This window comes from Rattus norvegicus, chromosome 3 (genome assembly GCF_021556685.1).
Source record: "Rattus norvegicus strain SHRSP/BbbUtx chromosome 3, alternate assembly SHRSP_T2T, whole genome shotgun sequence".
Taxonomy (NCBI): Eukaryota; Metazoa; Chordata; class Mammalia; order Rodentia; family Muridae; genus Rattus; species Rattus norvegicus.
The window spans coordinates 74,967,472-74,980,711 of record NC_141536.1 but is presented as its reverse complement, the minus strand read 5'-3'; the positions used below and the strand labels follow the sequence as shown (position 1 = coordinate 74,980,711).

At 36.1% G+C, this 13,240-nt stretch overlaps 1 protein-coding gene across 1 annotated transcript; it reads left to right on the top strand.

The window, feature by feature from the left end:
* The first annotated feature begins 3,617 nt into the window (after positions 1 to 3,617).
* Positions 3,618 to 4,562, top strand: Or4a77e (olfactory receptor family 4 subfamily A member 77E). The gene is given in 1 exon segment (NM_001000571.1): positions 3,618 to 4,562. A coding segment is annotated over 1 exon segment (945 nt).
* Positions 4,563 to 13,240: the final 8,678 nt, after the last annotated feature.

Below are 13,240 nucleotides of genomic sequence, written 5' to 3'. Positions count from 1 at the left end.
AAGTGCTGGCCAAGTTAATTTCTATTTTTTTAAATTAAATTTTTACATATTTGTACAAGCATAGCATAACATTTACTTTGTACAAAGATGTTTTTCCAGATTTTGAAGATCTTCAACCACCTCTTCAGTAAGTTTTGATGTTATGGTTCAGTATTACTTATATTTCAGGTATTTATTTGTATACATGGACACTTCTCTGAAAGACTGAGTATAGTAGTGATAGTAAAATGGGTTTGTTATAGTAGTTTGGTACTCTTCCTACATCTAAGCAACAGCCATAAGTTATCATGTCTTCTGAGAATGCACATGGAAATATGAGGTATTTGTAGGCAATCCAGTGGAAAAATGTCTTCTGTTTATGGCGATAATAAGACCCATAACATCAATTATGACAGACAAGATTTGTAACTAAAATTAGTGTGAACTATTGAAACATAGTTAAACATTTAAAGGTTGTGAAATTCTCATTAAAAGCTCCTAAATAGAAAATATTAAGGTAACAATACATAAAACTAACCAAAATTAAGAGTATATATTTGTCATAAACTGCTTGGTTTTATTTTCCACTTTGCCAAATAACAATGAACAGATTTTTATGTAGTAAAAACCCAGTGTTTCTGTTATTTTTATTGTATTTTATGAGATTAATTTTCATTAGATGTTAATGAAGATATATGATTATGTTTGGATATATTTCAATTTGAAAATTCGAATTTTCTCAGCATCTCAAGTATTAGTATACATGAAGAAAAAATTCAATTAAACTCCACTAGCTATATGTAAGCTTTTGTCTGTTTCTTAAACTCTTTCCTGAAAAAATGTTAGTATCCCTACATTTAAAAACTCATACTGGATTACTTTCTCTTTACAGATCCTAAATTTGTTGTTGTATATTCCTTTATATATTATTTTATAATGCATTTTAATTTTCATTACATTTGTTTATATAAGGAAACATTCCTATAAGTTATTTATGCATTTTGAGCCTTGACATCTACTCCATTTTTTCCTATTTTCCCTGTTTTCTGTCCCTTCTCATTTCAGAGTCCTTTAGTTTTACTTCTACTTTTAGATCTTCTATACATATATGATTTTAGTATCTATATTAAATCTAGAACATAAAATGAAATAAAAATGATATTTGTCTTTATTAGACTGATTTAAATCATTTAATGTGTTTGTGTCTGGTTATATCAATATTTCAGAATGATTTAATATCACTCTTGTTCATAGCTTTACATAACTTCATGGTTATACAGGGTCTTTTTGAAATTATAAGACCATTTTTAAGTCTATGTTTTTTCCATCAGCTTACTTATTCACCACATATCCTAATCACAGTTCCTTTTCCCAGGCTTAATAACTATATTACATCATTAGTTTTTAGACTAGTATTAAGGACAGATAAACCTGAAAGCAGCCGTATTACTTCTCAGATTTTTATGGAACTAAATCTTTGGTAATTTATAATACAGTTTACACAAGTGTAAAATTGGTATAAATAGACTAAGAACTCTATTTTCAATTTATTGTATAAATAATTACTATGGCATTCAGCTTTGTCCTAGTGAGACTCAGCATTATTGAAAACATGATATCAATAATATTAATAAATATAGAAAGGGATACAGGAAACAAATGAGGCAAAATTGACATAAATCATGTTATATCCCTGTGTTTACAACAGGCCAGCTCTTTTCAGCCCGTGGACTGAAAGACTTACATAGATCTGACACAGAAGAAGCACTAATGTGACTAAGGAATGCAGAAGAAGTTGCATCGTAACTACTTTTAAGAGTTTTAACTCTGCACAGGCCCTCCGCAACCAAGTCCACATGCATGGAATTTACTTGTTAAATCAAGCCAAAATAGAATTCTTCTCAGGTAAATATTGGTAGTACTTATACACAATGAAAAGACAGTCTGTAGAGATATAATTTTAGCCTATGTCTAAGACCTCACAGGTTAGTCCAGGTCAAGTAAAAAAACTAAAAACAAAACAAAAACAAAAACAAAACAATAACCAACAAAAACAAACAAACAAAACCAAAGTAGTGTGAAAATTCCAATAGTATCTATAATTGTGATAACAACTGATATTGACAATGATGAAATGACAGAACTATAATTCTAGGAAAACTTAATAAACTGAGAGAATTGCTGTAAGTAGCAATATGTTAAATCACATTGGGGTTGTTTAATACAGGTTTAAAACTTTCCAGAGATAAATGGGATATATTTGAAGAATATTTGCATTTGAAAGGAGTGGGGGCCATTTTTAATAGCACATTATCACACTGTCACAGAATATGTAGCATACACAGAGTATGCTTTAAAATATCTTCACAGAGGGCTAGCTCAAAATTGGCTCTATGTAAGTTGCTACAATTAGCTGAATACATCTTCTGCAAAGGATACGACGACTTCTTTGCAGATAAAAAAAATGACCTTTTGTTAATTCTTTGAGAATTTCATACAATATGATTTGATATCATTCACCCCAATGTCTTCTCACCTTTCCACCTGCTCAAAATTATTTCATTTTCTTACAATAAGACTTTGATAACCCATTGATTTTAATTTGTGTTACTTAGCTACTTTTGGAGTGAGGCCTACTAGGGGGTCATACCTTAAAATAACACTGAATCTTCTTCTCCTGGCAGGTATCAAATGCCCAAATCACTCAAGAAGTGATAGGATTTCTTTTTTGTTTGTTTGTTTTGTTTTCTTATTTATTTATTTATTTATTTATTTATTTATTTATTTTTGCAATCCAGATTTTATTCCCCTCTCAGTCCAACCTCCAAGAGTTCCATATCCCCTACCTCTTCCCCTCATCTCCTCGAAGATGTCCCCACGCCACCCACCCCGCTAGACCTCTAAACTTCCTGTGGCCTCCAGTCTCTTGAGGTTTAGGTACATTAGTCACCTCTTCTTCATGCTGGATTTTGCCTGGCTTGATCTTGAGTATGTCTTGTGCATTTGTCATAATGGATTTGAGTTCCTACGTGCAATTCCTGTTTTGTCTGAAAAATACTATTCCTTGAAGTTACCCATTATTACTGAACTTACAATCTTTCTATCTTCTCTTCGTGGAATATCCAATAACTTTGGCAGGAAGGGTATACTATGAATATCTTATTAAGGCTGAGCACTCCATAGTGTCTCATTCTCTTGGGGAGTTTATAGGATTCAATTCACCAACAACAGCACTAATTCACCAAAAGTGGCAACCTATTCCTGATATTGGGATTTTATTTGTTAGCATGTGGTATCTAGTTAAAAGAGGAACTATTCCTCCTGGTTTATTGATGTTTGTTTGAAGATGAGTGTGTATTAAATATTAATTATTGAGATACCTCTGTTTGCTCTTCTGAATAGTTGTGCACTGAAGTGCTGAGATAGAAATGTGTACATAGAGACTTATTAACAGAAAATGATGGAGCACTTTGCAAGAAGAACTGAATAGACTTTTGTTACACACCTTTCATGGGTTCATCATTGTAAAAGGTAATAATGAAAATATGCTTCTGAAGGGAATGGATTAATAGCTTTTATTTTTAGAGTTTATAGCAGGTCCTATTCTGAAGTATTGTTGCAACAAGACAGACGAGTAAATGGGAGAGAATAACAATGTCACAGAATTTGTTCTCCTGGGCCTCACTCAGGATCCTACTGGACAAAAAGCATTGTTTGTCATGTTTTTGCTCATGTACATTGTGACAATTGTGGGCAACCTGCTCATTGTGGGGACAGTGATTGCCAGCCCCTCCTTGAATTCCCCAATGTACTTCTTCCTTGCTTTTCTGTCACTCATGGATGCTGTTTATTCCACTGCCATCTTGCCCAAGTTGCTTAAAGACTTAGTTTGTGATAAAAAGACCATCTCTTTCACAGCTTGTCTGGTTCAGCTTTTTGTAGAGCACTTATTTGGTGGTGCTGAGGTCTTCCTTCTGGTGGTGATGGCCTATGATCGCTATGTAGCTATTTGTAAGCCACTGCATTATTTAACCACCATGAATCAACAGGTTTGTATCTCACTTTTGGTGGTAGCCTGGGTTGGAGGATTTGCACATGCTCTAGTTCAAGTTCTCTCTGTATATAAACTTCCTTTCTGTGGACCTAATGTCATTGACCACTTTGGCTGTGACATGTATCCATTATTGGCACTTGTGTGCACTGACACTTACTTTATTGGCCTCACAGTTGTTGCCAATAATGGAGCCATGTGTATGATAGTCTTTGTCCTTCTTCTATTCTCCTATGGAATTATCTTAAGCTCCCTTAAGACTCACAGTCAGGAAGGAAGGCGCAAGGCCTTGTCCACCTGCAGCTCCCACATTATGGTGGTTGTCCTTTTCTTTGTTCCCTGCATATTCATGTATGTTAGACCTGTCTCCAACTTCCCTATTGATAAATCTATTTCTGTTTTTTATACAGCTATCACTCCCATGTTGAATCCTTTAATATATACATTGAGAAATTCAGAGATTAAAAATTCTATGGGAAAGCTCTGGTATAAAATGATAAGTATAGGGAGAGTAAGAATTTTTGCATGTTGAATGTGTTACTAATTGGAAAGTAAAAATTATAAGTTTTAGTAGTGTGTGTTTCAAGTTCTAAATTGGTTACAGTAGTTGAAATTGTTAGTCGTTTTGTATTTTTGTAAAGATGATGTGTAAAATACTGATGTTAACTGTTTTTCTTATTTTCTTTATGGCTACTGAAGTTGAGCACATTGTCATATGTTTGTTGGGCATCCCACTTTATCAGTTTCTATGAAATGCATATTTACATCTTTTCAAAGTTCAATAAATTATTTTCCTATATAATTGGTTTACTGGAGTTTTTTGAGTCCAGTCACTAGGTATTCATGTTTATGTGCACCACAGAGTTTTTCTAGTTTTGTTTTATTATGCTATTTTATTATTTATTATTAATGATAATTAACCTTAACAAATATTAACTTCTAATTTATTGTAAATTGTTTTTCATTAAATATTCTTACAAATTTATTAAGAAAATGTTTTAAAATAATTATGTGCTGCTTGAAGTTTAAAAGTATCACAGGAAGGTACAATTGACTTAGTTTGCCTATGTTCCATCACATATCATTTGATTGTAGTTGAAACACATAGTCTTCATTTTTTTTAGTTTTTATTTTTCTTGGATGCTTTATGTATTTACATTTCAAATGTGAACCCCTTTCTCCCCTCTTCCAAACCTCCTTCCCCCTCCCCCGCTTCTATGAGGATGCTCTCATCTTAAGTTAATGATTATGATGATACACATTTCTCAGGATCATGATAGTTTTGCCTTTTTGGTAGCTTTATAAGCATTATTGAAATTTTAAAAATATATTTCCATAATCTGATTATATCATATTTTTATTATATTTTATGTTCAACAACTTATATATCGCTATCTATTCTATTTCAATTAGGTTAACTGCTCACTTTGAGTGAAATCTTTATCACCAAAGGAGTTTTCAAACGATAGTAACAAAAAGGATTTCATTCTATATTTTTACTTAAACATTTTTAAACATTGAAAATAGTTTCAGAATATGTCAATAGTGTAATAGATTCATTCACATGCATAATGGGTTTATTGACTGTTATTACACTAAATGCATATGGCTTTGGAAATTGAGATCTTGAGCACATTAAATTTTTGACACTATATAAAATCCTTTCATTTTAGTTCCTTTGATACTTTAGCAATTTTTTTATTCCTTTGTTTTCATCATATTTTTCTTATGGTTTGTTTATATTTACTACCTTTTAATCAGAGTTGTCTTAAATAAATCAAAGACTTTCACATTATATTTTCCAAATGGCTGTGTCTAGTCTTTGAGTAAAATGAAACATGACTTTAGATACTTTGTTGATATTCCCCTATTCAATGTGTTAGGTTTTCTGTTAACTTTTAGATCACTGTAAACGATATTATTTGAAATAATTATCTAAACCAATAATTTCTTTATAATATTTATGATACAAATTACATTATTTTGGTATTGCTCTAATTAAAGTTGGAAAACATGCATTAGTGACTAAAAGTTTCTTCTTGGCCTAGTTCTCATGGTGATGCTTATGGTATCTCTCTTTATAGAGTATTTATGACCATGACAACTTGTATGCCAATATCGTAGCAAGAATATACACATTTTCTAAAGAGTAATTAAAAAATATTTACAAGTTTTCTCCAGTACCAAGTAATTAAGTGTATTTTCTACAGTCATAAACTCTATGCAAACATCAATGAAGACAGGGGTTATGCAAAGGCACTATTAAAGAACACATAATGAGCTACTCTCCATAAGAAGGGACTTGAGACAAAGGGGAAAGGGGAGAGAGGATATGGGATGGGCAGTTTGTTGAAGGGTAAATGAGAAATGGGATATCACTTGAAAATATTAGCAAATAAAATGTTAATAAAAATTTTATTAACCCAAAGAGACTTAACTGTTGGACACAGGATGTTTGAGTTAGAAAGTTCCATTGGATCAGAAAGCCTGCTGCATAATAATCAAAACACTAAATGCACATAACAAATAATATAAAAAGCTACAAACAAACAAACAAACAAACAAAATAACCCCAAGTAACATATATATGTAGACCTATCAGAATTATACTGACTTCTCAACAGACTCTAAAAGTCAAAGGGCCTGGACTGAGGTATTGTAGACTCTAAAAGACCATAGATCAGTCCATACTACTATACCCAACAAAACTTTCATTCCATGAAAAAAAAAAAACAAATTTAAGCAATATCCTATCCACATATCCAGCCCTACAGAAGATACTAGGAGGAAAACTCCAACCCAAGCAGGCTAAGTGTACCCAAGAAAACACAGGAAATAAATAACTCCACACTAGTAGACTAGAGGAAGAGAAGCACCACACACACACACACACACACACACACCCATCACCACCACCACCACCACTACCACCACCACCACCAACACCACTACCACTAGTACTTCTACTACTACTACTATCAACAACAATATCAAAATAATAAGAATTAAGAATTGCTGGTGATTAATATCAATAAATGGTGCTGGTCTAACTGGCAGTCTGCATGTAGAAAAATGCAAATAGAATCATATTTATCACTCTGCACAAAATTCAAGTTCAAAAGGCTCAAAGACCTCAATAAAAAAACTGGACAAATTACAGTCTAACAGAAGAGAAAGTGGGGAACATGTTAGCACTGGAGAAAAATTCCTGAACAGAACAATAGCTCGGGCACTAAGACCAACATCTCATAAATGGCATCTAAGGAAACTGAAAAGCTTCTACAAGGCTAAAGACACCATCAATAGGACAAAACAGCTGCCTAGAGAATGGGGAAAGATCTTCAACAACACTACTTCTGGCAGAGGACTAATATATAAAATGTATAAAGAACTAAAAAATTAGACACAAACAAACAAAATAACCCAATTAGAAAATGGGGTACAGATCTAAACAGATTTATCAACAGAGGAATTTCTAGTGGTTGAGAAGCACTTAAAGAAAATTTCAATATCCTTAGTCGTTAGGGAAAGGCAAATCAAAACAACACTGAGATTTCATCTTCCACCTGTCCGAATGGCTAATCAAAATCTCAAGTGACAGCACATGTTGGTGAGGAAATAGGGCAAGTGTAACAATCCTCTGTTGCTGGTGGGAGTGGAAACTAGTAAATCAATTTTGGAAATCAATTTGGCAGTTTCTCTGAAAACTGAGAATAATTCTACCACAAGGAATGCTATACATAATTAAAATATATTTGTATTATTAAAAAAAAAAGAAATGCTATACCACTCCTGGAAATAAACCCAAAAGATGCCCCACTATACCACAAGGGCACTTGCTCAACTATGTTCATAGCATCTTTTCTTATAGTAGCCAAAACTGGACATAACCTAGATTCTTTTTTTTTTTTTTTTCTGGAGCTGGGGACCGAACCCAGGGCCTTGCGCTTGCTAGGCAACCGCTCTACCACTGAGCCAAACCCACAACCCTATTCATTTATTTATTTATTTTTTTATTTTATTTTTTTTATTAACTTGAGTATTTCTTATATACATTTCGAGTGTTATTCCCTTTCCCGGTTTCCGGGCAAACATCCCCCTTCCTCCTCCCCTTCTTTATGGGTGTTCCCCTCCCCATCCTCCCCCATGCCGCCCTCCCCCCAACAATCTAGTTCACTGGGGGTTCAGTCTTAGCAGGACCCAGGGCTTCCCTTCCATTGGTGCTCTTACTAGGATATTCATTGCTACCTATGAGGTCAGAGTCCAGGGTCAGTCCATGTATAGTCTTTAGGTAGTGGCTTAGTCCCTGGAAGCTCTGGTTGCTTGGCATTGTTGTACATATGGGGTCTCGAGCCCCTTCAAGCTCTTCCAGTTCTTTCTCTGATTCCTTCAACGGGGGTCCTATTCTCAGTTCAGTGGTTTGCTGCTGGCATTCGCCTCTGTGTTTGCTGTATTCTGGCTGTGTCTCTCAGCATAACCTAGATTCTTAATTGAGGAATGAATAAAGAAAATGTTGTAGTCTACATAATGGAATACTATTCAGCCATTAAAGTCAAGGACATTAAGAAAATTTCAGGCAAATGGAATGAACTAGAAAATACTACCCTGAGTGAGGTAAGTCAAACCCAGAAAGATGCACATGGTATATACTCACTTATAAGTAGACATTAGCCATAAAGTACGGCATAACCATGCTACAATTCACAGACCCAAAGAAGCTAAGTAATAAGGAGGGCTCAAGCAAGGAGGCTTGAATCTCACTCAGAAGGAGAAATAAAATAGATATAGGAGGTAGATGGAGGGAGGAAATTGTGTTGAGATGGGAGAAAGGAGGGTGATGGGGATGGATATCAGGAAGAGGGCAGAGGAGGGCAGGAAGATAAAATAGAAATTGGTTGGGGCATCTCTGGGACTAGCTAGAGAACTGAGATGCAGAGCTCTGGCCAATCTGTGGGAATAATTCTAATTGAAATTCCTAGCAGATGGGGGTATGGTGACTGAAGTGGCCACCTCCTATAGCCAGGTAGAACTTCCAGTGGAAGGAGGGGAATATCAACCTGCTCAGAAAACTTTTAACCCTAAATTTGTCTTGCCTACAAAAAAGAAATGCAGGGATAAAGATATAGCAGAGTTCAAGAGAATGTCCAAGTTGAGACCCATCCCATGGAAGAGTGCCAACCCCTGACAGTACTAGTGATACTCTGCTATGCTTGCAAAGAGGAGCCTAGCATGACTGTCTCCTGAGAGGTTTCATCCAGTAGCTGATGGAAACAGATGCAGAGATCCACAGTTAAACATCAAACAGAGCTCAGGTGGAAGAATGTGGGGATAGGATTGAGTAAGCCAGGGGATTCAAGGACACCACAAGAAACCCTACTGGGTCAATGAAACTGGATCTGTTTGGGATTCATAGAAACTGAACTTCAACCAAAGAGCATGCAGGGCAGGACCTGTGCCACCTATACATTTATAGCAGATGTGTTGCTTGGTCTTCATGTTGGTCCTCTAACAATTGGAGTAGGAGCTGTCTCTGACTCTGTTGCCTGCCATTCGATCTCCTTTCCCTTTCTGGTTAGGTTCTGGGAGAGGATGCACTTAGCCCTGCTGCCACTTGCTGTCAGAGGTGTGGTACCCAATGGGGGTTTCCCCTTCTCCTCAAAGAAGACGATAATGAGGGGAGGGCTCTGTGAGAGTGGAACTGGAAGGAGAGGGACCTGTGTCAGGGATGTAAAGTGACATAAATAAACAAACAAACAAACAAATAAACAAACAAACAAATAAATAAATAAATAAATAAATAAATAAATAACTCATTAAATTCTATGGTAATTTGCCTTCCCAAAACAGTTATAATTAGTCAGTGGCAGGAACCTGCTGGTTTCTGCTTGATAACGGAACTGAACTGAACCAGTCCCACAGCTCCCTGTGGCCAAATGCCCTGCAGGAGACAGCTGAACTCTCAGAAGTATGGACAATGCTGAGAATTCAGAGGAGACAACTACTTTATGCCCACATTCCTCACCCAAGAGTACCATCTGTGCCCTCTGGCCAGAGGGACCTAGTAGCAGTCAGTGGCAGGATCCTTCAGGTTTCTGCCTGCTCAGAGAGCTGAAAGCCAGTCATCAGGAGTGCTTACACACCTGAGAGCAGAGGTAAGACCACCTCTTTTGTTCCAAGCAACCCACCTGGAGGCTTCAGGTCACACAAACCCAGGAGCAGTTCTCTGATCCTAGAACCAGCTGAAAGAAAACAGGTCTACAGGAGTGCTGTCACACAGGCCTACAGGAGGGTCAAGCCACTGTCAGAGACAGCAAGGCGAGCTAACACCAGAGAAAACCTGATGGTGAGAGGCAAGCACAGGAACTTAAGCAACAAAAACAAAGGCTACCTGGCATCATCAGAGCCCAGTTCTCCCACCAAAGAAAATATTGGATATCCAAACACACCAGAAGAGCAAGATTTGAATTTAAAATCACATCTTATGATGATGATTGAGGACTTTAAAAGAACATAAATAACTCCCTTAAAGAAATACAAGACAATGCAAGTAAATGAGTAGAAGCCCTTAAAGTGGAAACACAAAACACCACACCGTTAAAGAATTATAGGAAAACACAACCAAACAGGTGAAGGAATTGTAAAAAATATCCAGTATTAAAAAATGCAAATAGAAACAATAAAGAAATCACAAAAAGAGACAACCCTTGAGATAGAAAACCTATGAAAGAGATCAGGAGTCATAGATGCAAGTATCACCAACAGAATATAAAAGATAGATGAGAATCTCAGGGCCAGAAGATACCATCGAAAACATCGACACAACTGTCAAAGATATTATAAAATGTAAAAAGCTCCTAGTACAAAATATCCAGGAAATCCAGGACACAATGAGAAGATCAAACCTAAGGATAATAGGTATAGAAAAGAGTGAAGACTCCCAAAATAAATAGCCAGTAAATATCATCAACAAAATTATAGAAAAAACTGCACTAACCTAAAAAAGAGATGCCCATAAACATACAAGAAGCCTACAGAACTCCAAATAGATTGGACTAGAAAAGAAAGGCTACCATGTTTCAATGTTATTACTTTCTAGGAAAGGTTAATAGCTAGTGTTAAATGCCTCTATACTGTTCTTTATTGTTTGTAATATCCAATCTTCGTATGTGCAAACTTTATAGCATACTAAATAGTTTGAGGGCTTCTATATTTGCTATGTTTTGGAAACATTCTGGAGATTCATCTTGTTGAACTGCGGTCATGACAATTAATGATATTAAAGGTGTTAAAATTTTCAGGAAAGAAGATCTGAAAGTCTGTGTATTTATTGATAGGTGAAAGTTGTAGGTGCTTCAGTATAGAGAGAAGCTCAACAAGATGCTAGGCCTTCATTTCCCTAAGAAGCAGAGCGGGGGTCAACCTTCTCAAAAGAGACTGACACCCAAGTAGCTTACTCTAGTTACTTTACTCAAGCATGGAATGTTAACTGGGGATGGGAAAGGTTCCAACTATCAAAGTTTTCTTTCCCTTGCTGCCTATGAGAGCAGTCAACTCACACAAATCTAGGAAAATCCATGGCTAGCCGTACTCAACAGGACGAACTCCAGGTTTGTCAGGAGTGTCTTAGGACCAAGGTTGGTGCAGCTGTAAGCTTTCCCATAGTATCAAATGCAGACTTTCCAGAGATATAGCATTTCTTCAAGGTTCGAACAGTCTCAGAATAAATTTTCAGCCTCTACTGATTTACCAAAACAGCAAAGTCTCTGCAGAAACATTTCACTCAAACCAGACACAAAAGCTTCATTTTATGGATGGTGTTTGTGATGGTTTATTGTCTTTGGTCAGAGTAATTTCTTTAAAGCATTGATAACTTTAATTATCAATTTATATTTTTATGACAGTAAAGCATTTCACTTAAACCCAGATATAAAGGCTATACCAATCACTACATGTATTAGACATCAAATGTTTTAACTGTCGTGCCACACGGCAGCTGTGCTATGTCCAGACTGTAACTTCTGTAGTCTAAGTCTCCTGAAGCAGTCGTTGGTAGTAAGAGGAATGATACCCTTAGAAGTTGCATCATGGCTTCTAAAGAATTCTCAGACTCTCATAAGTTTTCCTTCTCACAGCACTTAATATATCCATAGGCACAAGATCTTGACTGATTCTATACAAAATGCATTTCTTAACAGGTACATATTTCTAGCATTTACATGTGATAAAATACATAATTCCTAAGATACAATTTTGTTTATCTCTCAAATAATATTCTTGAATTACAAGATATACTACTGTTTACATCCTGGATCATGGAAATTATTCTTATTTTATCGACAGCAATTATGAGGATTTACTGTTTTTGGTCAGAGTAAATTCTTTAAAGCATTGATAACATTAATTATCAGTGTATATTTTTATCAGACACTAGGAGATTCTTTAGTCATTACATATAAGAAGAATAAGTATTGCAGAGTATATGCTAAAGCTGAACCTCCTTTATCTCCTGCTCTTCTCCATTTTTATCCTTGCAGTTCCTTCAGACAGGAACAATTCTGGGTCAGAGCTCTTGACTGCGGGATAACAATCCTTCCACTTGGTGTCCTGTTTCTCTACTATACAAGTTCCCTCTCTCCACTGTAGAGCACTTCATCTAAGTACCCACCCTTTGAGTCCTGAGAGTCTCTTACGTCCCATAACTCTGGCACATTTTAGGGTGTCTTACGACTTGCTACTTCCCAAGGTCACCTGTTTCCATTCTTTCTGCTGTCCTTCAGGGCTTCAGTCCTGTTTTCCCCCCAATATTAGATCATCTCTTTCACTTCCCCTCTCTGTCTCCTCCACCACCCAAGTCCCTCCCTCCCTTTCCCCTGTGTCTGCTTTCTTCTCCCACCCAAGTGGGATTGAGGCATCCTCACTTGCGTCCTTCAGCTTGTTAACCTGGAGTCCTGTTGGTTGTGTCCTGGGCATTCTGTATAATTTTGGCTAATATATACTTAGAAGTGATGCATTCAATGCATGTTCTCTTGGATATAAGTTTCCTCGCCCAGGATGATATTTTTATTTCATACACATGCCTGCAAAACTCAAGGATGTCCTTGTTCTTTTTTTTCTCCATCTTTATTAAATTGGGCATTTATTTACATTTTGATTGTTATTCCCTTTCCCGGTTTCTGGGTCAACATCCCCCTAACCCTGCCCCCTCACCTT